This window comes from Desmodus rotundus, chromosome 7, assembly GCF_022682495.2.
Source record: "Desmodus rotundus isolate HL8 chromosome 7, HLdesRot8A.1, whole genome shotgun sequence".
NCBI classification, from domain to species: domain Eukaryota; kingdom Metazoa; phylum Chordata; class Mammalia; order Chiroptera; family Phyllostomidae; genus Desmodus; species Desmodus rotundus.
Window position 1 is genome coordinate 110,624,594 of NC_071393.1, and position 27,628 is coordinate 110,652,221.

At 37.5% G+C, this 27,628-nt stretch overlaps 1 protein-coding gene across 3 annotated transcripts in view; it reads left to right on the forward strand.

The window, feature by feature from the left end:
• GPHN (gephyrin) overlaps nt 1-27,628 on the forward strand; it is a 437,816-nt gene that overhangs the window by 363,262 nt on the left and 46,926 nt on the right. For all 3 annotated transcript variants that reach the window (XM_045201246.3, XM_071222011.1, XM_024568512.4), the window contains 5 exons: nt 4,873-4,928; nt 8,814-8,933; nt 10,535-10,593; nt 11,446-11,599; nt 21,903-22,024. In XM_045201246.3, coding sequence (XP_045057181.1) covers nt 4,873-4,928; nt 8,814-8,933; nt 10,535-10,593; nt 11,446-11,599; nt 21,903-22,024 — 511 coding nt within the window. The remainder of the gene's footprint in view (nt 1-4,872; nt 4,929-8,813; nt 8,934-10,534; nt 10,594-11,445; nt 11,600-21,902; nt 22,025-27,628) is intronic.

A 27,628-nucleotide genomic window follows, 5' to 3' on the forward strand; every position in this document is an offset into this window, starting at 1 on the left:
TCAAACCCGTGGTCCTTTGGTTCACAGGCCATTGCTCAATCCACTGAGCCACACCAGCCAGGGCACAATAAACAAATTCTTAATCCCTCTGCCTTCTTCCTCTGTTCACGTTATTTCCTAGGATCTCTGCTATCTCTATAGTCTCACTTTATTCAGCCCTAACATGGAAATGATGAGGCTTAAAGAGAGCTCACATGTGGATGGAAAATGAAAACAAGTAATAAATTTATAGCAAATGGCTTGGGAAGATTGTGTTTTATACGTTGCCACAATGAAGAACTACCTAATGGAATTAATTTTATATCAAATGATATAATCATAAATCTTTAAATAAACAGGTAAATAAGACTACTTAAAATTGTTTTCTGGACGTTAACAAAAGGGTGGACATGGGAGCAGCTTCAGGATCTAGTATTAAGCATTATAAATTGCTTATATAACGCATTTGTTGTTAGGATTTGGTTTATATTGCTTTACCACTTTCTGCAGATTAAATTCTACTATTATAAAACAGAAAGAGAAAACTTATTAACAGAGATGTCAGAATTGGCGGGGGAGGGGGGACATGGGGTGGGGAGACAGGTAAAGAAGATACTAAACCTTTACAGAAATCCTTGGAATCCATTCATCTTTTCTAACGGCATACTGTGGCTTAATTTTATTTCAAGCTTTAGGTTCATAATACTATTCCTCCACCTCAGCTCCCTCACACCCAAGCTTGTAAAATTCATCTTGAAAATGGCAACTTCTCTTTTTTGCTTATGTCTTTAATAAATATTTTTAAATATATATCATGTTGGTTATTATTTTTCTGTCTTATAAGAAATAGTGAATCTTAGTGTTAATGTAAAATCAGGACTTCAGTTGTTCACTGATTTTTTTATTCCTTAAGTTTTCTCTTAGTCTGAGTTTGTCTATTTCCAGTGCAGTCCTCTCTGCTCCCCAAAAAGAGTAGTTCATGAATGAGCAGTATCAGCATCCACTTGTTAGAAGTATAGAACCTCAGGCCCTATCACAGACCCACTGCATCAAAATCTGTATTTTAACAAGATCACCAGGTGATTTATATGCACATTAAGGACTAAGAATCACTATTGTGAGGGAAATAATTTTTTTTAAAAAAAAACTGACTCCTCTCTTGGTTCCAAGAGCCTTCTGTAATGTTGGTTGACTGAGCCTTCAGTAGAGAGGCCTGTTTCCCAGGACAAGGTGGAGAACATAGTTTAAGTGAGCACATATTCTCTCCCCAGTTAGTGCACCTTCCCTAATCTTACTGCTTAGAATCATTTAAGGGCTCCTTCAGATGTTGGCCTCCCTGAACTCTCCACCAGGCCTGCCCCAGATGATCTCCAGCCACTCGTTATTCAGTGACACTTATTTAGAATATTTGTGCAGAATATCGCTGTGAACATTTTGAGTGTGTGTGCATTTGCGTGTGTGAGGCTACAGGGGCAGGAGGAAGATTGAAGAGAAGAGGGTTTCAAAAAAGAAATAGAGGAAATGATCTCTATTTCTACAGAGCTCCTAAGAGAGAAAATATATAGTTATGAAAGTATTTTTTAAAGATTTATAAAACACAATAGTAACACATACAATCAATTTACAAACTTCCCACCTAAGTATTATGAAAATGCCAAATTCATGTCTTCATTCTTTTAACAATATTTATTGAGTATTAATGATGAACTAGACACTATGCTTGACTGGGTCACTAGCAACATAATCTAAGCTACATGAAGTTAATCAGAGCAGTCTTTCTAAACATTCTAAAGATAGTGACTGTTGACACACAGTAGAAAACAGGATACCTAGCAGAAAATGAAAGGCATTCAAAATACAGCTTTTTGTGTTGAAAAATATTATTTATTTGTTTATTCATGCATGCATCTTTGTGAAAAGAGTCTTAGAAGCCATACTCATTTATTTATTGGACATTTTGAATACTTCACATATTGAACATGTATAGAAATCCTATTTTACAGCAAGTGCTAGGGATTTCCCTGAGAAAAAATAAGCAAATAATTGCAAATATATTAGGAAACCATAAATAGAGTTATTTGAGGAATAAACTGGAGAAACAAAAGAGGAAGTAGGTGACTCTCAAGGAAGGGGAGTCAGATATGACATCATATCAAGTGACATTTGAACTGAGTCTTAAAAGCTGAGAATTTTGCATCAAAGACAGGAATAAGGAAAGGACATTCCAAGCAATGGAAGGAGCACATGTTACGGAGCTGAAATACGAGTCATCTCAGGAAGCTACAGTGCTGGAAGCCGAGGGTGGCAAGAATATAAGATACAAGGAGGTCAGGAACCAGAGGCCTTTACACACACTGCTGTCTTTAGGTGACGAGCTTCAGATAGAGCACTTTCCACTTCATATCTCTCTCGCTCCCCCCTCCTCTGTCTCTCACACACACACATCCCTCCCTACCTTTTGCCTACTTAGCCTTATTCATCCTTCATAGTCAAGTCAAAAATCCTTTTATCAGGGTGGCTTTCCTAGAGCCTCCAGTGTAGTTTGGGTACTTTTATTGTGTGCTCTCATAAAACCATGTTCCTTTAGTGTGGTTTTCTTAATTTGTGTTTATATATTCATTAATATAATTACTTAAATAACTGTCTACCAGGTTATCTCAGTGGCTTTAGAGTTTTATTTTAACCACACTCATAGGAAGACACACCTTAAATAAAGTATACAGTACATGCCAATGATATACAATACACACAAATACACACACACACATGTAAATAAAAATAAATTTCATGAAACAGTATTTATCCTTACCATGTGTGATGAAATATATTTTCTATTATTTCTCATTTTAAAAAATTGTTTACTGGTTGATTTCACAGCTCACCTTCACTTGTGAATGGAAACAGTGTCTGGTTTCACTCTTGACTCTCCCAGCACCTCTGTGACACTGGGGGCATAGACGACAGTAGAAATTTAGTGAATGAGTGAAAGGAATGAAAAGCTTTCGAAGGTGTTAGTATTTTTAAAGAATGATGACCCCCATGTTTATCAACAAGAAAACTGAAGGCTAGAGAAAAGGTTAGCAATGTGCCGAAAGTCCTGAGGCTGATAAGAGGCAGGACCGAAAGGATGAGTAGGGTTTGGATTCAGCTTTGTTTTACTCTAAAACCAGCAAATTTCCCTTCTTGCAAAGAAGTAAAAAGTGAAAATGTCTAGGTTGCTACTGAGAGATGGCAAGCTGGTAATACCTTTAGTAGAAAAGTAATTTGAAATAAATTTATTCACATTTGAGATGCATTTAGTGCAGACCTCCAAAAGATAACTGACTTCTTATCGTCTACAGTAAGAAAATCACAATTTGCTTTAAAATACTGCAAAAATAAGTGGGGGGAATAGATGAAACAAGATTGGTAAAATGTTGATAATAGTTGAAGCAATGACTTCTATGTTTGTTTAAAATTGTTCATTTTAAAAAAGTTTTTAACAAAGAGGAGCCCATGAAAACAGCATAATAAGAATAGCTATGCAGTAGTACTGTTCTCTTTTTTACAAGTGAACACTGAAAATACAGTAACAATTTAAAAACACACACACACACACAAGAAAACCAAGAGTGTATTAACTGAGATAGTGTCTGTGGAACACAACGTCCAACATCTGGTACATAGAATATACCCAATGTTAATTCTTGTCTCTCTCCACAATAGGTTAACCAAAGCCATCTGTGCAAAAAGAGTGCCTCGTTGTAAACAGTATCGTTCATAAGCCTTTAGTAAAAATGCAACATTGTAGTCACATAGAGAAATAATGAATTTCATATGTCCCTTTGTAAAAAAGGAAAATACTTTTTATCGTTTATCGGCATGATTGCAAACATAATTAAAATAGTTATAAAGACAGTGTTATCTTTTCTGTGTATGTGTCTCAAACCCTTGCTGTACGCAGATAACACAGAACTAATTGTCCTTATCATAAAACTCATTAGATAGGCATTGCCATTTCAGTAGTATTGGTCTGAAATCCGTATCATATGTGAAAACCCCTTGGGAATGCATTTATCTCTAGGAATATTTTTATCCAGTCATTGCTGTATTGTATGTAGAAAAACAATGGGTGAGAAAATTCGGGTTTTTTCATCTCAATTGTGAAAGGTTTTCTTCCCATTCAAAAATAGTGGAAAACGTGATGCAGCGCTGCCTGTGCGTTCTGACTCAGAAATGACGTTTTGACCCATTCATATACATACACATACACGCGCACACACACTGTACTGGGAATTAAGGACTGGATTTTAGTCCTCGCCCTACCGCTAACCAGAACTTGTTCGATGCACTTAACCTTTTCTACCTGAGTTCCTTCATTCTGTGATTCATTTCCTTCAAATGTCAAATGAAGAAAAGAATGTATGTTTTTCCTACTTTACTGGGTTGTTATGAAGGTCAAGTGGTGATACATAAGGAAATATTATGGAATACTTTTAAAATTATATAGAAATGGAGAAATATTGATATATATGTATATGTATATATATCAATGAGTGATATATCATGGAGTGATATCCATGAATGTGGAGATGGTGATATTTTAGAAGGATAGGCAAAAAGAACTTCCTATTTTAAAAGTACATGTGTAAATTATCAAACAACAGGAAGACTAACCATCTCAAGTGACACCGAGAGCACAAATTAGGAATACTTCTATGGGTACTTGTGAGTTTTGGATACCGAACCAGAAGTAACAAAGCCATTATCTAGGCTAGGAGGTCAGAAATGTGTTCTATTTTCTTGAATCCTTATATGATCATTTGAGTCAAATTTTAGAATTCCAATACTAGGTTTTTATTCCTTGCTATAGGTCCATTCTGATGTTTGTTCTTGGTTCTGTTCATCTCACAGCTGCTGATGGCCCAGGAGATCGTTTCATCATTGGGGAATCCCAAGCTGGTGAGCAGGTGAGATTCATAGGCCTTGATAGGTCTTAAAGATTTCAGTTCCATGGACTTGCAGGGTCTAATTCTAATTTCCACCACCATTGTAAGGGAAATCTTAGAGAATCATTAGACAAGTTATCAAAGAGATTACAGGACAGTTCCCATTAGAAGAACCAATTCTTCCTTAACTGAAAGAACCTTCATCTATTGATATATGACATTGTGTTGTTCATATGTCTCACAGATATGCCAACAAACATTTTCCAGCCCTGTGATTGGATGATTCTTTGTTCCCGTATGAACATCGATGTTCTGAGTAGAACTACATTCCAGAAGTGTTTTTAAAAGTGCATGGAGTGCTTGGGGAACTGCAGACAGTTTGTGGTAGTCACAGCCTGTGATACATACGGACAGGTGGCACATTGTTAAGGGCTTTGTGGACGTCATAAACTTCATTTGCTAGTTAAGACCACCAACTGTTCTCGAGAACTAGGAGCACAAGAAAAGTTGTGAAACTTAAAAGTTGCCAACTTCTTGTAAGTTCTTATAAAAGTTTGGTGGGAAAATATCAAAATTACACCAAGAAAAAGTAGGTGGTTTTTTTTTTTTTTTCAAATTACCTGTATGTTCTTTTAACTCACATATCATACAGATGAGCCAAATTGCTCACTTACTGAAAGTACATACACGTGAGCGTTGAGGTGCCATTGCATACACTGAGACAGTGATTTACAGAATAGTTTCTTGTTGTACCAGCATAATTGGTCTTAAACAGCTTGTGGCTTGGTCCTATTGATCAGCGCTGGACACTTTCAAAGAAAATATTATTTAAGTGTACAGTGCTGTCATTGGGCAAAGCTCAGAAACTCCAGTTTAATATATCCATTAAAGAAAAATCAAGATTTTTTAAATTACTTTATTGTTGTTCAATTACAGTTGTCTGCATTTTCTCCCCAGAAAAATCAAGATTTAAACTCTTTTTCTTTATATAAAGCATATAGGTGTATCAATAAAAAATAAAGAACTAGTTACTAGTTACTAGTTAACAATCTAAAAGAAGTACTTCACATATTGCTAGTTTTGTAGTTGATTCAATTCAAGTGCGGTTTATGCAACCACTCTAAGTGGATATATAATGTCTTTACATATCCAATAATATCTTTTACATTGGATGTAATATAAGTGAGCTGGTAGTAATCTTTTATCTACCATTTAGACTAGTCTTGGAGAGGTGCCAAATTTTTTACTTAATAATCACACAAAAACACTTCATAAGTGTTGATTTAACTAAGAAGTAGAAAAAATTACACATATAACCACAGTAAACCTTAAAGTATATTCACAGAATATGGTACATTGAACCCAAAGGTAGGGCCTCATGCTAACGCACTTCAGCTTAAGAAGCAACTGCCCTGAAACTCATTTTAGGATTTACTTTTTGCTTTAGGCAAAAAGCACTTTCAGCAAAGGAAAGACCTCGTTAGGCCAATATATTTTTTTTTATTGTTATTCAATTACAGTTGTATGCCTTTTTTCCCCATCCTTCCACCCCACCCCAGCTGAACCCACCTCCCTTCCCCACCTGGACCCTCCCCCTTGATTTTGTCCATGTGTCCTTTATAGTAGTTCCTATAATCCCCTCTCCTCACTGTCCCCTTCCCACTCCCCCCCCGGCTATTGTTAGCCTATATTAAATGTCTTTTTTCCACAGTCTCAGAAGATTGTTTTGGCATTAGCATCTCTGCTAAAAAACACATATATCATATCAGATCTTCAGTGCTTTTCATCAGAAGTGGTCATACTACAAAAATGGTCATATACAGTGTATTAAGAGATGCACCTGCCAATAGGTGGTGGTGGTAGTGGTGGTGGTAGTAGTAGTAGTAGTAGTATATGGAGTTGAAAATTAAAGAAGAAATTTGAATGTATTGGGCCCTAAACTTTTCATTTTTAATCCTATTCAATACCTTGGTAAAAGATTACATTAAAATACAACAATTCTGAATAAGCCTGGAATGTCCTTTCTTCAGAGTATAGAGTAAGGGGATACACAGTTCAATCCCAAGAATCCCCTTCTCCACTGACTGTGGGAGAAAAGCGGGACAACACCGAGATGTAAACCACCAAGGATCGCATACTTCATGTAGTTGTGACAATGAGATTACTCATGTTCATTTATTCATTCCGGAAATATTTATTGACTGCCAACTTTGTGCCAGGTACCTTCTAGGCTTTGGAATGATAGAGCAATAAATATGTCTGGAAAGGGGTGATTATGAAGATTGATGCAGGGACTATATCCAAGATGTAAATGGGTTAAGGGAAACTAGCAAAGGAATGTGAAGCACTTGGGAGCTAACAGTGAAACTCCATTACCACCTCTTGGTCTAAAGAAGCAAATGGAAAGAGTGGTACCTGGACCCATGGAGATTCATAGCTATGGGACAGGGCCACCACTCAGTAGTAGATGTGAGACATAGCCTTCACCAAACTGTAGCCCGCAGGGAAAGAGCAAAGGGAATATAAACTCGACTTTTCTCTTTCTTCTCCCCTTTAATCACTTCTTGGCCCCTCCCATTGGTTTTACCTAACCAGAAGCCAGTGATGGGAACCTGGCTGAAATAGTCCATAGAGGTCAGCCTTTTAGACCTTAGCCTAGGATAGTACAATGATGAGATCTACAGAGGCAAACAAAATAAAATAAATTCCTGCCTTTTATCAGGCTTAGGTTGTTATAGAAACAAAATGTAATATTTCACTTAACACTATACCTAGCACAGAGTGAGGGTTCAATAATACCATTGGTGGCATTGTTTGTAGTGATAATATTGAAAGCAGCTTTTTAAGGCTGTTCTAATAAATAAATGTCCACTTTTACTTCAGTTGTATATCCAGTGGAGAGTTATATTTCCTTAGCTATTTCCTAAAAATCATTTTAATCTGTTAAAAAGACATAACTTAAAAAATACCATCTTCATCATTGTTAAATGTACAGTAGTGTTAAATATGTTCACTTTGTTGTGATCTAACATTTTAAATAAATATTTATGAAGCAGATCTTTAGGAATATGTTTTTATTGGGGAATTAATATTATCTCAGAGTTTTATTTTAGGAGAAATCTGAAGCATTTTTTCCCCAGTTCTGACCTAAAACATGGCCAGTGACAAGTGACTCTTCTGAGACCTGATCAGACCTATGAGGTGGAGCTTACAGAAATAAGCTTCTCCCTGTGCTGGGAGCAGTTTACCGGGCAGGCCCTGTGGCCAGGTTCCTGTACCGTTCAGTGAGAACGTTGGTTGTAGTGTTCCACCTAAGTCAGTACAGACACTGGGATAATTTTTAAATTAATTACATTAACTAGACTTTGATTATTAATTGAAAGGTGAACTAATATGTTTTAGAAAGATTTTCAAGGGCAATAATTTGATTTTTCTGACTTGCCTATATAATTAACCAAAAAGTTTAGTTACAAATTACATTTCTCAAATATCAGAGCTTCAGGAAATAACTAGCATGCTGGATTTTCATAATTGTCATTCACAAAAATCACGTTGCATGGCATTTTTTTTTCCTCAATTCTCAAGTCACTTTACACGTATTAAGAAAACCACATTATTTGAGTGAGAGACAGTAGTGGCAAATTTAAGTGGAGTTCTTCCAAAGGGAAACAGTACCAAGAAAGACATCTATCTAATGGTCGTTACCATAAATCAAGGTAAAGCCTCTTGGTGTGCGTGTACCTGTGTGTGGGTAGCTTTCATTACATTGGCCCAAAATGAATAAGACTGTAAGACTTTCCTTTTATGGTTTGTTTCTTAAAATGTTACATCTCCTGCAGGAAAATGTTACTTTTCCTTTGCGGCAGTAAAGTAAATCAAGTCTTTCTTACATGTTTGTGTTTCTAGCCGACGCAGACAGTAATGCCTGGACAAGTCATGCGGGTTACAACAGGTGCTCCCATCCCCTGCGGTGCTGATGCAGTAGTACAAGTAGAAGATACCGAACTTATCAGGGAGTCTGATGATGTACGTCATCACCAGGTCTTATCTCTGCATTCCTGCGGCAGTATTTTAAGTCATTCCCATTTTCTGCAGTGGTTATGAGATCAACCCAGTGTTTCTGGTTATGTGAGGATTTTACAGTGTAGTGTATGGGTCTCCACTAAATAAGGAATTGCCTTAGGCTTGAAAATCTTTTGTTATAGGAGATGTTTTTATGATCATCACTGTGATTATACCAGAATTTGAACCACATTTGTTCCAAGAAATTTCACATGCAAACAGGGAAAGAAACTGCCCCAAGACAGAAAAGCAGAGGTACTAATTGTTGACATACCTCCTGGCTGAGAAGTTTTTTAATTGAAACTACCTTCTGATAAAATGTGAAGGAGAATTTAATGGGAAGAATTTAACAAAGAACACTTGGGCAAGTGGCACTAAGCCAAACATTTGAACCAAGTGGCACTCAGCTCTGGTATCTGTACTTCAGGAGAATGTGCGCCACCAAATGACAGCCTGGGAATATTAAATTCATGCCAGTTCTCCCTCTATTGCCTGAAATGAAGGACGTTGGGACCTTTTTTGGTCTAAGCAGGCCTTCATTTCACTGAATCTACTGGCAATTATTGAAACCAGAGGATAGGCCACCAATAAAAAAAAAAAAATAGTTTCAACTGATGTTTTAATGACTGGCTATCTTCCTTGTTTTGTGAAGAAGTTTAAGATATCTCATATTTTAAAAGCTGGAGTTAATATTCTCCTGGTCTGGCACGTAGTAGAATTTGGCTATGCTGAGAGATGGTCACTTTTCTTGCCCTAGGGACTTTTTATATCATCTTCCCACATGTCAGGCTTGTAAAATGCAACTCCTGGAATACAGATCACGTTGCTTGCTGTTAAAACTGTCCGGCAGAGTCATGGCCATCACAGAAGCCAGCAGAGCATGTGCATCCACAGACTCTGCCAGATGACGAGACACAGATGCAATGTCACAATATTGTTCACAGCCCATAAGTGTAAAATTGATGATCATTATTACTTTACAGAAATGTCCTACCAGGCAAACGGTAAGTCCGTCACTGAAATTTCTACAGATAATTTGGGGACCTTCATATAGTATTGAACCCATGATTCTTGGGAAAGAAGAGAGAGGTTATCTCCTTACACATTCACTGCATCTATTCAGGTAGCCAAATATATATACAGGGTGGAGCAAAGGTAGGTTTACACTTGTGAGTGTGTAATACAGTTTATTCTCATATTATTTATTAATTGTATTATTTTCCATACAAACAACTATAAACCTACTTTTGCCCCTCCCATGTATATATAATTAGTTTTCCTTGAGAATGCTACATACAAAATAAGACTCAGTATTTTAATTGGTATATATTTTTTTAAATCTGAAAATATTGTATTTATTCCTTGGCATCAAACCTAATTTAGCAGGAACGTGTGATAGAAATTCATCATGTTCGAAGGGTTTAGCAAATGGTTTTTTGTTCCTCTATATTTGTATATATTCTGGGCCTGTCTGATGATAAAAGCATCTGAGTAGTTAAATTTTACTGATCAGAAATTCTGTTAAATTGTTTTGTCTGAAATTACAAGAATTCTTCTTACTCTAGGGCACTGAAGAACTTGAAGTCCGAATTCTGGTGCAAGCTCGGCCAGGCCAAGATATCAGGCAAGTTCATAACATATAGAATGTGTTGCTAACTTTTGTTCCTACATGATCTTGAACTGAGGAGGGCATGGCTATTATAAATCCACAGCCCAATCAATTAGCCATTAGCTTTCAGGGTTTTAACAAGTAGGAAAATGAATTTTCTGGATTCTACATCCCATGTCTGCCTTGCCTACATTGTCATGGAGATGGTAAAGGCACATGAAATAGTCAGAAGCAAAGATGAGACCACTGTCCTACCATAAGTAGAGCATATACTTTACATCATTTTTCTTACAACAGAATACGTTTACCCTGATTTCATTCATACTAATTTGCTCAAATCTCCTTGCGACAAAGCTACACTTCTCCCATCCCTATGTCAAGCGGCCAAGGTGAATGGACTGATATGAACACATAACTGGACCAACCTAAGGGACCCAAATGGAAATCACTTCCATGGCTGTAGTCTCATTAACATTATTGTCCTCACCACAAAACTAACAATCTATAGACTTTTTATCACTAATGCCATATAATTTCTTTCTTTATATCAAAGAACGTTTGCGGTTGGTGATTTTGACAATAACGTGGTAGAAAGCAATTTGTAAAATAGTTTTCAAATATGAAGTACCGTATTCCTGTTTAGCAATAATAGATACAAATCCTGTTTCTGTCTTCTATGTGATTTAATACTTTTAATTTTAAAAGCATGGAATTTTTTAGAATCTCTTCTTTTCCTTATTCTGCTCCTGACTCATCTCTTGCCATTTTTCTCCCCATGAGTGTCCTCCTTTGACACTAAAGTTTCCCTCTGAGTTGAGAAAATATTACTCTTTCTCATCATGCTTATGGTTCTACTTTGACTTTCAGACCCATTGGCCATGACATTAAAAGAGGAGAATGCGTGTTGGCCAAAGGAACCCACATGGGCCCCTCAGAGATTGGTCTTCTGGCAACTGTAGGTGTCACGGAGGTTGAAGTTAATAAGTTCCCGGTGGTTGCAGTCATGTCAACAGGGAATGAGGTAAAAAGGAGGTGGGGGGAATGGGACTTTCAGATAAAAGTGTTTCTGACATCTGTGTTGTATGTAGAACATTGTGGCTTACAGATATTACCACGTTCCTATGACAGAGAAATAAAAATTGGCTTCGGGATAGTTCAAGTGCAGAAGATGAAAAGGAAGAACTAGAAATTACATATAAATAATTCCTTTCACTTATTAGAATGAAATGTTACAACCAATGGCCTTTCCACACACACAGTACGATATAAGAATGTCGACTGATTGCTGTAGATACTCAGCTGTGCGAACTCAGTGCTTAGTCTATTAGGACAATGAATTGTGCCCCCTCCACTGTGATACAGGCCACCTCTGTGTGGGAAATAATTCAGGGAATTGGAATACTGTGACTAACCTTCTTCCTGCTAAAAGTCCAAGTGATCTTTATCACCAGGAAGGGTTTGATAATTAAGTTTTTTTTTCCCTCTAACGATAGCATCTCTAGTGGCATGCTATTTAGAATATGTCAAAATGTCATCTCAGCCCTGACTTAGGAAGGGGAATTTAGTCAATCTTTTTCTGAGAATTCTTGAAATATTTCCTATTCCTGTTTTGCTTGGGTTATACAGAAATTCAGTTGGAGACTCTAAAGTCAAATTAAGAATGTTGAAAAGTGAATCTGCTGAAAATTCAAAGCCTAAGATGAGAATCAGAAACTATTGATATTTTTTAAAATTAATTCCTTTAACCTTACTATTTATAGAAGGATTAACAGGATTTTTTTCTCTTCTCCTTCTACTTCTCCTCTCGCTCCTCCTCCTCCTCCTTCTTCTTCTCTTTCTCTAGCTTTAACTTTGTTCTGAAAGTAAGCCATTTGTTACCATTATTTTTAATCTTTTCATGTCTTGGGAATGAACATTTTCAAGGCTCTCTGTATACCCTTATAGTTCTCTCGGAAAGAACAAAAAAAGAATAAAATATTTTGTTTTCCTAATGGAGAGGTAAATCAACATTCTAGATTTGCTTACTTCCTAGTATATGTGTACTAGTCATTCCCTAAAACTAGTGATTGACCCCAAACATTCTTTTCAGTTGATTACATAGTGATGGTTTTAATTTCCCTAGGACCAACTGACACTATGTTTAGCATCAGGAAGTAATTTATTTTGAACTAAATCAACTATTCTTATTTGTGATTTATTTATATGTTTTACACATCTAAGTGAGAAAACTAAATAAAATGAGCAAACTCATAAATAACTAGTTATTAGGCAACTTTGTTTCAGTTATATTTCTTGTATTCTTCCTGATGCTTTTGTAGGGCTGGACTAATATTTGCAGTTACCCCCAAAGTATGTTGGCAGTATTTTTTAAAGCTATCTTTTATACTCTTTTATAAGCTACTCACTGCTGGTAGGGAAGGCGATGGGGTGAAGGAATAGAGAAGGAATTTACATTATGAAATCTAAGGAAGAATTTGTAGTCCTAGTTTCCTGCTCTCGTAGACTTGATAACCCTTGGAGAGGCTTTGATAGATTCTGTGTGACCTCCCTCCTCTACTCTCTCTGGCCTGTTGTATTAGTGGTTTTCCAAGGAAGTAATGCTTCTAAATTCTATCATCTCTGGTTCGACATAGCTCAACATTCCTCCCCTATTCTAATCCAAAATTAGCTGTTATGGTTCTCTGTGATCATGTAGTTTCATTCAACAAATGTTTATTGGGTACCTCTGTGAGTGGCACTATACTGGAAACTGGATAAAAGAGATAAATAAAGCATGGTGTCTCTCCTAAAGGTTTGAGATCCTCAAATAGCCAAAAAACAATAGAAAAATATTATTCATTTATTTTCAGAGAGGCCAAAAGAAATTACACTTGTCTTTCAGTGTGGCAAGTCTGTAACTTAGTCGTTTATAGCACAACTCTCCTTAAGTGTTAGTTCTATTTCCCCTGATATGTATGGCGTCACACATGTCCAGTTCTTGAATTCAGCGTGGTATATTGGTAAGCAGTACGGTGGCCTTAGGCAAGCCAAAGAATGCCATACAAGGTGTCTAGGTATACCATACTTAAAACCTACCCAATATTTTGTGACTACAACAGGATAAGGGAATGATACCAGAATCTGGGAGGTACAGTTATAGACTACAACTACCACAGTGTAGCCTCTGTAGACTACAACTTTTTCAGTCTTGTTGATTTCAACTGTGTATGTTAAAATTTAGTTAATACTATTCAGTAATTATACAATTTTAGGCATGTTTCCAAAGTCATGCATTTGTTCAGTTAATGTTTTTGAACAATTAATTAAATGCTGGAATTCCCACCAGGGGTTCTCTTTCCTAAACATCGGGCTTATAGGATGTAAATACGCTGTACTGTGAACCAGTGTACTTTGATATTGAGGAGGAAACTCAGCACTAAGAGGGCAGCAACAGGCATTCTTCAGTGGGACCAGTCTTCTTGGCAGTCCGCATAGCCGTCCCAGAGTATTTTCTCTGTTCTTCAAATGACATTCGGGTGCAAGGGAACAAGAATTTTACTAGAAGAGTGTGGGAGCCACCAACTTAGGGGCTCCATGTCCTGCATAGGAATTAGTATTTCTTGCAATCTTAGGCATCTTCTAGGTTCCTCACGAGAGAAATGCCCACTTACAAGGGTTATCACATTCGTGGAAGCCCAGTGCTCTAGTTTCCCACTAGGTATTTATAGTTTATTTGTATATTAGTTCCTTCCAGTACATATGCAAGTTATTTTTTATCATTTTTACCATAGAAATGTTGCCTAGTAACAAGCTGACATTTCATCTTTATTAAATTTTCAGGAGAAAAGTGTTATAAAGTCAGCCCAAGGTCAATTTTATCCTTAGAGATGGATAAATTTTTCATTAATCCTTTACTCTGAAGATGCATTATCTGTAGAAAATTAGAAACCAATAATAAAACTGACTACAGGTCAGTCTGCTTTTTATTAGCACCATGCACTGGCAACTTTAAACAATACCAGTGATAAAATGTTACTCTGTACTGGGTTAGACCATTCCCACCACCCATTCCCCTTAGTAGGCCGCTATACTGATACCAGGCACTGTTCTGACTATTGGGGATATAGCAGCATGTAAAGTAGACCCGTTCCCTGCTCTTACAAAATTTATATTCTGGTGGGTGAGATTGGGAGGGTGATATTCAATAAACAAATAATAGTAGTAAATGAAATGAAGAAAAAGGAAGGGTCAGGTGATAAAGAGTGATAGTAGAAGAGGTATATGCCAAGTATTACCTGTTAAAACTTACCCCACATTAGCCCTTTTATACTTTCCCGTAAACAATAAGGCTGGAAGCCTGAAAACTCTATTTCCCAGGCTATATTTCCAGCTGTGGTACAGTTAGGTTTTGCCATTGGGGTGCATTAACATGATATTTGAAGGTGGAAAGAAATTACCAGAAATATAATCTCCTTAATTCTAAGTAACATCCCTTTCTACCAGAAGCCCTGGGGATTATGGTGACTTCCTGCAGTTACTGATCTTTAGTAAGCAATACATTGGTAACCAATTCCCTGTATTAAATCCTCCTTTCTCGCACCCCCTTCCATTTGAAATACCTAGAGGAGTTTTGGTTTTCCTGTCTTGACCTGATTGATAAAGTCTTCTATTTTATATAGGGTAATCAGGCCTCACTGATAAGGTAAAATTAAAGTGGAACTCAGAAGGCATTGAGGGCACACGACATGTGAAGGGAATTGTGTTCCAAACAGCAGGGACAACAAACAGAAAAGCCCTGAGGTAAGGTGCATGCTTGTTCTGTTTGAGGAACAGCAAAGAGGTCATGTGGCTGGAGTATAAAGGGAAAGCAGCGAAGTAAAAGGAGATGAGGTTGGAGAGGTAACAGAAATAATATCATTTTTTCTAAATAGCCCATTTTGAGGAAGGAAAACATAATGTGAAATATAACATGTCTCTTTTTTTAATATAACAAGTCTTAAATTTTAAATGCTAACTCTGGCTTCCATGTGGTATGTTGTATAGGAAGGAAAAGGAAGAAAGCAGAGACTAGTTAGAAGGATCTGCCCTACTCTAGCAAGAGCTTTGGGCCAGAGAGGGAGCAGTGGGGATGGTGAGAAATAATCAGATCCAAGATATATTTTGAAGATAAAGCCTAATAAGTTTTGTGAGTGAATTCAAAGCAGGATATGAGAGAAAGTGAGGAGTCAAGATGAACTCCAAACTTTCTGGCCTGAGCAATTCTAAGGATAGTTATCATTTACCCAAATGAGAACAATTTAGGCAGTAGAAATCAGAGATTCTATTTTGGACATGTTAAATTTGAGATACTTCTTAGAAATCCTACTAGAAATATTGAGTAGGCAATTAACATATGTAGTCTGGAGCTTAAGAAAAAGAACAGAGCTAAAGGTGTATATTTGGAAGTTACCAGCATATACATAGTAGGAGTTTTTCTTTTTTTTAGCATATACATCATATTTAAAATCATGAGGCTAACTAAAGTCAGCTAGGAAGTACGTATAAATAGAAGGCAAGAGATGCGAGTTTACACTTAGGAGGCAGTTGTACGTGTATCTTCCTCCTCTTTACCAGCCTTTATATTTCCCAGTTGCATTTTCTAATTTTGACTTTTGATGACAGCATCTCTATTCATAAGATACATTCATATCCTCATTAAACTTTAGACAGGACCTACAGGTCTCTGGACTGGACAGCAGCTGGCCAGCTGCCAGAATCATCAGGAAGTCAAATTGTGTGTTTGTTTTCTACTTACCTACAGTACTAGCAATAATTATTCCTTTAGTAGATGCTGGTATTCTAGTTTTTAAGGTACTGTTTCAGTTACCTGCAGCCATATTTTTAACTCATTCCTTCATTCAAGTTCTCTTTCTCTTCCTTTTTTTTATAGTTTTCTTGGCCACGGTCAGTAGCAGAGGCCTGCACAAGCAAGTCTGAACTTTAGATACGTATGGTCTGTCTAAACTCTTTATGTAACGTGACTTGGGGCCTTCCACAAGCAACCGCTGTTATAAAGCTAGAATCTTTCAAATCCTTTTCCCCACTAAGAAGAGAAGGATTAGAAAGTAGAGTACCTACTATACCCAGAGCTGCTATGTGCTTTATAACTAAAGTAACACTATGAGGTTAGTATAATTACCCAGAAAACTGACAGTCAAAAACAAAGCAATTTTCCTAAAATATTTTGTGTAAGTGCTGTAGCCTCGTTTCATAGCTAAGTCGTCCTGCTGTAATAACTTTTTCCCACTATGCCACAATGCTTCCCACTAGAGCTTTCTTAAATTTCATTTCTCCAACTTTTCAATAGAAGTCTCTGAAGTCTATCAGGTTAGATTGTGCATTACTCTCTTCAAGCTATATTATACTTCTTGTCTGGATTGAAGACCATGGCTCACTACGTTCAAGTTGCCTCACTAACACTTCAGGTAACTTCACTTCTTTAATCTATTCCTTGCTTACTACGTTAATGCCGAAACTGGATGACTCCATCCTCCACCTACAATTTTGTTCCCAAGCAGGAAACATTACTGAAAAAAATTCATAAAACTGAAATTACCACTGCAAATTTCTACCATTTAATATCAACCTGGCACTTAAGCGTTGCTCAGTAATTCTGATATAGCTGTCTTGTTGATTTCCTGGTACATTCCTGCAGGAGATAGCTCATTTATGCCTTCAACACCCCCTTTAAACCTCAGCAGCAGCCCTACTTTCTCACTCCTGGCAGAGGACCTCACTGGTGACATTTATGAAAAAAATTAAGCTAAAAAAATACTTGTCAAACTGAACTAGATGGGGGTTCCCTCATTTTGCCTTCCCTTTACCTCAAAATTTTCCCCATTCCTTTAGCTGTCTTTCCCACAATGTGAAAACAAAAATTAGGACAAAGTGAATCAGATAATCAAAAAGTCTTGGGAACAGTATTCTTACAACAAACAAAATGAATATGGCTTGCTTTGGCGTCAGTGCTAGATGTATTACAATACATAAAGAGTCCCCCAAGCAAAGGGTCTCGAGAGACCTCAGTGAAGTGCAGCGTATCCAATATGAGACCGCTGACGGCGCGGGGTCCTGCCCCAGTCTTGGCAGGAGCTCGGTGACTGTCAAAGTCCTAATCCAGGCACAACCAAGGAAACTCGTTGATCATACAAAACTGGATACGTGAAAATTTCTGAGCAAGGGAGAGCATCACCTTGACAAAGTCTCAGTGGTGTCTCAAAAAGGGGAAGTTACGGAAAGATACTTACAGGATTTTGAGAGTTTGTCATGGAGTAGCTTTAAGGTAAAAGTCTGTAAGCAAGGTCTAGGCAGAAACTAGTCAAGATTTTATAAAATAAGTGAGTTGCTGAAATAGTCTTATCTTTACAGCATATGCGCCCATGTAGACTTAACCATGGTCTCAATTTGTCCAGTCTCAATAGGTCTGAACAAGCTTCTGTTAAAATAATTTGCCTTATAGATAGCTTGAGTTATATGTCATGGTTTGATACAGCTTATCTTGCAAGTTGATGTTTCTGTTTTATTTCTCAGAAGGAAGGAGTTTATAAGCAAGATAGTGAATTATAAGGCCTTTACAGAAACTCATACATATTGATTGCCTGAAATTGGGGGATGGGCAGTATTGATAAGAGAGTGAATGAAAACTTTGGGTCAAGGAGGATATTGATTAGGATGTTCTTAATGACTGAGACATTTGGAAAGATAGTGGACTGCAAAGGGGAAAAAAAGAAAGTTAAATGTTTGAAAGCTGAGAAGACAGTGGTACCATTGACAATAACAGAAACAGGAAATCAAAATTTAATGTGTGGTAGCTAGGAAAGTAACAGGGTATAGAGACAATGGGTTATGTTTTATTTTGCTTTTTCTTGTTCATTCTAGAATCTAAAGCTCTTTTTAATTAAAGTTTAGTTGGCATACGATATTATATTAGTTTCAGGTGTACAACAGTGATTTGACATTTATATACCATGAGAAGTAGCCACCTGTCACCATAAAAGTTATTACAATATTATTGACTGTATTCCCTAAGTCCCTAAGACTTCGGCCACCTAAAGTCTTTTGAATGGAGCACTTAGTCCATTTACATTTAAAGTAATTATTGATAGGTCTTCCGTTGTGATTGGGCCAAAACTGCTCTGAACACACTGCCAGGAGAGGCTGGTGTCGGCCCGGCTGGCTGTGAGGCCTGGCTGCACCTGTTGCAGGCACGGCGGTGTGGAGGGCAGGCCTTCGGTGTGGCTGGCTGCAAGACTCAGCCTCTGCTTGCTGCAGACACACTGCTGTGTGCTGGTGCTGACTGAAGCCACCAACCAGGTGTGGCAGCTTAGGAACCACTTTGGAGGGATGCCAGCCTGTGTTGGGTCCTCAGGGAAACACCAACGTAAGGTGAACAGTGTTAGCAAGGTTAATGGAGAGTGTCAGAAATAGCACCTGCCAGCATCAACCCAGGTAGATGGAAGAAGAATAAAAGGGGGAAATAAATAGTGCCCACCAGCACTATGGAGACTCTGGAGAAAGTTCCAACAGGTCCCTATCCCTCCAGCAGATGCCCTAAAATTAGTCAATGTACCACCTTTACATATGACCTAGATGCTTTTCCAACTGCTGCCTCTGTGCTGGGACTTGGGAAGAGTGCAACCTTAGTTTCCTGCAGCCCTTTGGTTCTCCCAGACCTAATCCCTGCTGGTTTTCAAAGCCAGATGTTATAGAGACTCCTCTTCCTGGTACAGGACCCCCAGGCTGGGATTCTGACCCCTCAACCCTCTGCAGTTGTGATATCGCTCCCAATTGGGAGTCACTGCATGGGGAATAGGGGGTAGGGTGGGTCTTAACTAGACTGAGTCTCTGCCCCTCCTACCCATCTCAGTGTGGCTTTTTTTTAATATCCACAGTTGTAGAAAATCTCTTCTGCTAGTCTTCAGGTAATTCTCAGAGGTAGTAACTATTATATAGTTGTAGTGTTGGTGTCAATGAGAGAAAGAGAGCTCAGGATCTGCCTAGTCCACCATCCTGAACCCAAAGCCAGGGAGGAAGGAGCCTTGCTCTTAAAAGCCAATTTAACTTGTCTGTGAAATATTGTTCCTTGTGGCTGGTGCACTGTCCCTACAACTACTTTGTATTTTATTTCTTTTGTATTTTAACTGTAATCACTTTCAGGCATCATTCCAGAGATGACCAGAAGTATGATACCAGAAATTAAGATTCAGTTTTAAAGGGGAATATTGTAACTTTTTTCTGTTGTAGCATATTCAGCCTTATAATTTTCCATTCAATTCCTTATGCTTTCTTTGAAAATACTTAAAATATGCTTTAAATCCCATCTCCTCATTTAACTAGCTATTATTTTATTATGTCAATTTTACAGACAATAACTGATTTTCCAATGATCTCTAATTATTCTGTTATTTCTGGAACTGTTTACAGCAAAACAGCACAGAGGAGCATGAATGGCAAAGAAAACACCCTAATAAGAGAGTAATCTTACTTAGCTGGTGGTCTGTACCATGTTGTGGAAAAAATTATATAAGCACAGTTTTCTCTCTGAAACAAGTTATCTCATTAATGGAGTTAAAGAGCTGCAAGCCCTGGCCTTTATAAAATTATAATGACTTCATTAACAGTGTGCTAACTGAGATCAGAAAATTAATCTATATTAGCACTGCAATAACAATTTTTCAAGCTCGGCCAGTGACTAATAATGAAAGTGGGCTGCAATGTCACATGGCATCTGATTAAGTTAAATCAATGCAGTATATGAAGAAAAGACTCCCAGCTAACACTAAGTAAGACAATCAGAGTTTTTCTCCTGCTATTACAAGGGGACAGCTTGTTGCAAAGCTACTACTTTTCCAACGTAAAGTCAAAGGTCCGGCCACATGAGTCAAAAGGAAGAATGAAGGAGCTAGAGGTTATTGTTTGGGAGAAGTGAGATATGAAGCCCTGAGTATTGGCTTTATGAGCAGCCTGAACATCTAAATATATGGGCTTGCATTCAACCTCCTAAGACAATATTCCAGATTTTTCTCACTTCAAATGTGTACAGTTTTTCATTTTATATTTCTGAAATCAAAGTGCATCTTAAGATTAATATATAAAATTAAAGTTGTGTGTTGTGTGTGTGCATGTGTGTATGTAAGGACTCCCTACTCTTAAGTATTTTATAATCTAATAAAGCTAAATCCATGTTCACATTATAAACTAATTTAATCTCTACGAGCCTCTAGGAGTAACAATATGAGAACAATTAGGGGGAAAATACGTGCTCTTTCAGTATCATATCGTAAAGAAAATAAAGAACATCATTTATGATATATTTACCTATATTAATGGAGTATTCATTATCTCAGTTAATCCTAACAACTACTATAGTAAGGTAGTTATTATTATTACTGTACCGTGGTAGGCAAAAGTAGGTTTACAGTTGTGAGTACGTGAGTTTATTCTTGTATTATTATTTATTAATTATTGTACTATTTATTTGTATTATTACTATAAACCTACTTTTGTTCACCCTTATATATTATAAATGAGGAAATTAAGGCATAACATTTTTGCACAACTTGAATTTGAACCTTGTCTGAATCCTAGGCTCCTTCTACTCTACTACAACTGTCTCACTGGAACATCCTAACATAGAAGAAGCTTCTTATATTTTCCTTATAGACATATGATGTTAGATATTAAATCTCTAAAGGGTGATTCAATTCAGAGTTATGGCCTTGTATTTGTAAATAAGTATTACTTGTTCAAGTTTACAAATAAAGAGATAAGACATCTGTCTCTTTCTCCTTCGAATAAGTTTAACTTCTTAGGTATTGTTTATTCTGCTTCAGAAAAGAGATCAAAAGCTTGAAAGAAAAGATAAATGACCATTCTCTTCAAACTCAAGACTATCATGTCACATAGTCTCTCCCTCAAATGGTCTCAAGGAAAGACAAATTGGAAAATACTATCGGGAGTCAAAGTCAAAGTTCTGTTGTTTAGTTTGCCCTAGTAAGCAACCACTGGGAAGACCAGCATCTCCAGAGCACTACTGTCAAATAAGCCAGAGCTGGTATGATATTTGTCCTTCTGTTTAGTCACCATTTAAATTTTTGCAACACCATTTTTTCATTTTCCGAGACGTTCAATATTTATTCAAAGATCCTTTGAGCATGTATCTTCTACATGCCAAACACTGTCGTAGATGCTAAATATGCTAACCTCTGTTTACTAGATGTATTTTTTCCACTAACAATAGGCAACATTATCCTGAGACAATAATTTGTGGTGGGTTTTTTTTTTCTTTTTTTTTTTTGACTTTGTAGCTGCTAAATCCTGAAGATGACCTCTTACCAGGAAAGATTCGAGACAGCAACCGTTCAACCCTCTTAGCCACAATTCAGGAACATGGTTACCCCACAATCAACTTGGGAATTGTAGGAGACAAGTAAGTACTGGATTTATTTTTAAGTTGTTATTGTACAAATATGAATTTGGGGAGTACTAACTAGGTGGGATTTTTGCTAAAGAGAACAAAATTAAATACCGTAATTTTCCTTTATCTTCATTCTTCAGAAGCCAAAGAGTTGTGGAGATAGCTGTGTCCATTAGGGACAGACATTTTCCTGGAATGCCTATTACAGAAGGAGAAATATTTTGCTCTCCTATGAGTATATTAAGTTTACAGGAATCTTTTTTGATAGTGTTGTCTTTACCCTAGTGGAACTAATGGTGATAGTGTTTTATTCCTATTGACACTTTTACTGTTTCAAGAAAGATATGGGTGAGAAGAGTAAGAGAGAATGTCAAAATTAGCACTAACTGATTCTTTGAACTTTGAGTACAATTGCTTTCTAGGGCTTCTATATTTACTTTTGTATCCTTATGTAATCTGAGTTGCTCCCACTTATAAGTTCAAAGGGAAGCACATTGACTATAATGTCCATCTCTAACAGTATATTTACTAAATTAACTCATCCCTCTGCAAAATTCCCCAAGTATTTCTGTGAATCTCCAACTATGTCTCACATGTGATCAAAAGCAAGTCTGCTCTTTCTGAGCATCCCACCACCATGCAGCACTGCCACTCAACCATATTTCACCTGGCACTATTCCAGGCCACCAGCGGTATGCCTCCTTTTAGTAACTCTAAAATATCAGCCAGGTGGAGACAGAGCTAGGAGACAAATCCGTGTGGTGGATACCATGATGTATCTGTCACCCACAATCGCCCTTCTCTCTCATCACCGCCTTGTCACTGAGTAAGGCTCATTATACTTGATCCTTCTTCCCTTGAGATGAGTGCTTGCTCGGGGATCAAATGGGCTTCTAAAGAGGCCCTGCCCTACCACTTCACCATGCATGTTCTCATACCTCTAAACCCCAGCTGAGGCTCAAACTGGGCACAACACATCAAATCTCAGTAACCTGAGAAGCAGTAGCTTTTATGTCATCTCACCTTTTAAAGGTCTCTTCTTTCCTCCTGATTTTATTCATTTCTCTGAGGACATTGGAGTAGAGGCTGTGAGACATATTTTCAAACATCATTCTTTTTAGATTCTTCACCACTTACGTTTGCCTGGATGTCCATAGAGAAGTTCGTAGCTAAGTACCGGCCCCCAGAGAACACGTGCTGGTGAAGCCAGTCCCACAGGTCACCAAACATCACCCTGATCCATGCTCACCAGCCCAGCAGAAAGAAACAACTGAAAGAAAGGGGGGAGGCGGTGGGGGGCGGTGGTAAGGGTAGGTATTTGAATTTGCACCTGACTAGTAACCTCTGCTTCCATATAAACTTCAAACACCTAAAACTTGTCCTGATTCAGATTCATCTTTTGAAAAAGCAAAAGTTAACTTCTGAGGAAAGATAGGACAACTCGAAGAGTTTCAGAAACACAAAGCAGGCCTGAAACTTTATAGAACAAACTCACCAGGTTGTTTAGGTTTCGCTTCCTGTCTCCCACCGGCTCCGGCCCTCCCTCCCAGAGCATTCATGAGCTCTAATAAGGCAAAAGGGACTTTGGGGGTGGGGTGGGGTGTCATTCTAATCTCAGTCTGTCTTGGACTGTAATTCTGCCCTTTTTTTTTTTCTTGTATTTTGGGTACTCTTGTATACAAAAAAAAAGTTACTTGATATACTTTATATGGTGCCATTACCTTACTATAAAAGCCAAAACACCATTGAAGCGTTCATATATTTGTCTAGTGTTTAGAGGCTATTTAATTATCTGGGGCCCACACTGTTGGTTTGTGGTAGCCATTTCCTAATAATTAATGTTGATATTACATATAACTCCAAGTGCATCTTGAAAACAGCATATAAAGAACAACAAAACTATAAACAAGATATAGGCAATTCTGAGAATATACAAATCTCCAGTGTATATCTTTTTCTAGGATTGAAATACCTTCATCAAACAGAACTTTTTTTTTAAACACAATTGATAAAAATCTAGACCTCCTCAGTCTAGAATGCTGTATTGAAAGGGCCCAGAGGAAATGGTTGGGAATGCAGAGGTGGAATGTGGGAGGAAAGACTTTATAACTGTTCTGATGGAAATTGTGCTGGGAGTTTAGCAAAAGAAACAAGGTACAATTAATCTGCAGCCTGTTGATATTCTGTGAAGGTTGCCTCCCTCTTCATTCTTTTCTTTCCTATGTAACCATTTACTGAAGAAAGTAAACGCTGTTATACAGACCTACCTGGAGCTCTCCACGGCAACAAGGAGGGTCATGACAGAAACTGCCCTGTGTTTAAAGCAGAGAAAGAAATAGCTCAGGAATGTCAGCCAGGACAAACCCTTCCTCAGCTATGACAGATAAGAGGAGGGAGTACGAGCTCTGTTCTTGAATTTAAAAACAGATTTGAGTCTGGTTTTAAAATTCCATTGATATATGATTCTACTTCTCGACTCTTATTCTTATCACATACCCAATTTTAACAATATTAAAATTGTGGAATAAGGCTGTGTAACATATTTGGATAGAATTGGGCTGAATTTTTGTCTTTGCTTATTGTACACTTTACTTAAAAAGAAGGTACGGTGAAGATTGTGGGAGGGATGCTTCAAATACCTGAGAGTTAACAACTATATTTTAAGAGCATTCGTCTTTGAATATTATGTGTATGTTAAAATACATCCCTTGAGGTATATTTTGTCACATTGTGTCAAACACAACACTGTTGGGGTTCCCACTGTTTTTCTCTAAAAAGACAAATTTTGAAACCCACATATGCTCAGTGAATTTGCTTAGCATTATACAAGGCAGTGGCAGAGGTAGGAATGGAATCAAATTTTCTTGAAGTTAATAATCACAATTATCTGCTAATAATAAATATAAATGTGTCAGAAGAGAAGCTTCACTATGGGAGAGTGGTCAGTTTTATAAAAACGAAGTTTTAGCTAGAACACGAAGGACGAATAGGATTTATATAGTTAGAAGAAGAGAGTATGTTGAGTAGGAAACATGGAAACAACAAAAACAGCGAAGTAGAAATAAACAGCCACCCCAGTCAGACCAGACTGATGAGGAGGAGGTTCAGATGAGGAAGATAATGGAGGTAAATTTGGTAGAAACTTTGAAAGACTTTGCAGTCCAGGCAGAACGACTCAGTTTAGTTAAATGTGGAGCTCTTTAAAGCAGAATTGACATAACAAATCATTATTTTAGAAAGATAATTCGGCGGAGGTATATCACATGGGCTGAAATGGGAGGTGAACTAGAAATGAGAACAATACAACTTGTTTATTCATTGTTCAGTCAGTCAGTCAGCACGGATTGATTGTGTACCCATACAAATCACCTGGAGATCTTATTAAAAGTAATTATTCTTATTCAGCAAGTCAGGCTCAGACTTTACATTTCCAACAAGTTCCCAAGCTCTGTTCTATGAATCACAGAAAGTAACTAGGATGTAGTAAATTCTATCATGCATCTATTATAAATTTTAAGGCAAAGGCAATTGAAGATACAAAGCTGAAACAGACATAGATTTTGACCTTGAAATTACATGTATTAGAAGTGTACTATAAATTGTATCCTAGTAAAATAATAAAAATGTTTTTAGAATGTTCCAAAACTCAAATTTGGAAGTAGAGTTAAAAAGAAAGATTAAATCACCCCTGGCTGGTATGGCTCAGTGGATTGAGCACCAGCCTGCAAACCAAGGGTCACTGGTTCAATTCCCTATCAAGGCACATGCCTGGGTTGCAGGCCAGGTCCCCAGTTGGGGGGGTGTGAGAGGCAACTGATTGATATTTCTCACACATGGATGTTTCTTTCTCCCTCCCTTCTCCTCTCTCTGAAAATGAATAAACAAAATATTTTAAAAAGAAAAAGAAGAAAGATTAAATCAAAATACATTGTGAAGTCATAGAAGTCATTGTGATACATAGAAGAGTATCAGTGTTGATCCACCTTCGTCTGGATTACAAAGCCTTGTTTAAATTGTGTGTGTCTGTGAGCACAAAGAAAATGCCTGTAGCCACCGCTGTGGTTCTCTCAACACAATTACACATTTCTCTCTAGCAATATACCACTTCTACCTCTTGTTTCACTTATAGTTTATCCTTTCTTTCTTTTTTTTTTAAGATTTTATTTACTTATTCCTAGAGAGGGTAAGGGAGGGAGAAAGAGAGAGAGAGAAACATCAATGTGTGGCTGCCTCTCATGTGGCCCCCACTGGGGATCTGGCCCGCAACCCAGGCACATGCCCTGACTGGGAATCAAACCAGCGACCCTTTGGTTCACAGCCCATGCTCAATCCACTGAGCTACGCCAGCCAGGGCACTTTCTTGGTTTTTGTAGTTCTTCTTCCTATGCTCATTCCCTAAATGCAGGTGACAACATGGCTCACACTTGGCTTTCTCTCCTTCTAATTTCTTATGCTAATGGCTCGCAAATCTTATCTTAGTCCTAAATTCCATGCCTAGACTCACCTACTTACCAGATACATCTTTAAATTCAATATCCATTGCAAACTCAACATATCCAAAACTAAATTCATCATCCCCACCTTTTTCAATGCCCTCCCCACTAACATCTTGTTCCATTTCCTGTAGTTCTTCTATTTCAATGACTGCTACCACCATCCACACAGTCACCCAACCCAAAGGAAACCTGAATGGAAGTTGTTGTAGCTCCTCTTTCATACTCATACCTATATTTAAGGCCTATAGATTTTCCTTCCTCAGTGTTTCTTCTCTACATTCCAATCTCTTCGTCCTTACCATCCTGGCTTAGTTTGGGGCTCCATTTATTTTTGTCTAGACATGCAAGACTAGCCTCGTAACTGGTCTCCCTGCCTCAAGTTTTGTTGCCCGCTAACTCGCCATCTATTCTGCTACCAATATAATCTTTCTAAAGTGCAAAGTATAGACTGTGGCAGAATTGAGGTTTTATTATATATGGGTAAGCATACTGTAATAATTCATCAAGCTTTTATGCATAGTTATGCTACATCAGGCATTGTGCCAATCTTTGTTACTACAGAGATTAATGAAACAGTTATTAGTAAGAATTATTAATACAAAGAAGTTTTCTATTCTGTTCTACTCCTCTCTTTCCTCTCTACCCAATCCACGTCCATTTCCTCCAGGCTTCTCACCCCAAATATGTCAGTCTTTACTAAGTACCTACTATATATATATGGGGTACCCAAATGTAGGTTTACTGTTGTAAGTACTGAAACACAGTTTATTCTTGTATCATTATTTATTCTTGTATTATATATTTTTCCATACAAACAACTGTAAACCTACTTTTGCTGACCCCTGTATAGAACTATACTACATTCTTTTACTTGCTTCTCTTATTTAAGCCTCATGAAACATCAGAGCCACATATCTTTTATGCACATTTTGTAGATAACAATACTGAAGCTCAAAAAAATAGCCCGTTTGGATTAATGCAGCTAGCAAAAGGCAGAGTAAGGAATCTGAGCCAGGCCTGTCTAACTACAAGGTCCTTTCTCTTTTTGCATTACCATGCTGCCCTTAGAACTGGGGTTAGCACCCACAATTCATTAATATTAAGGTCAATAATCTAAATA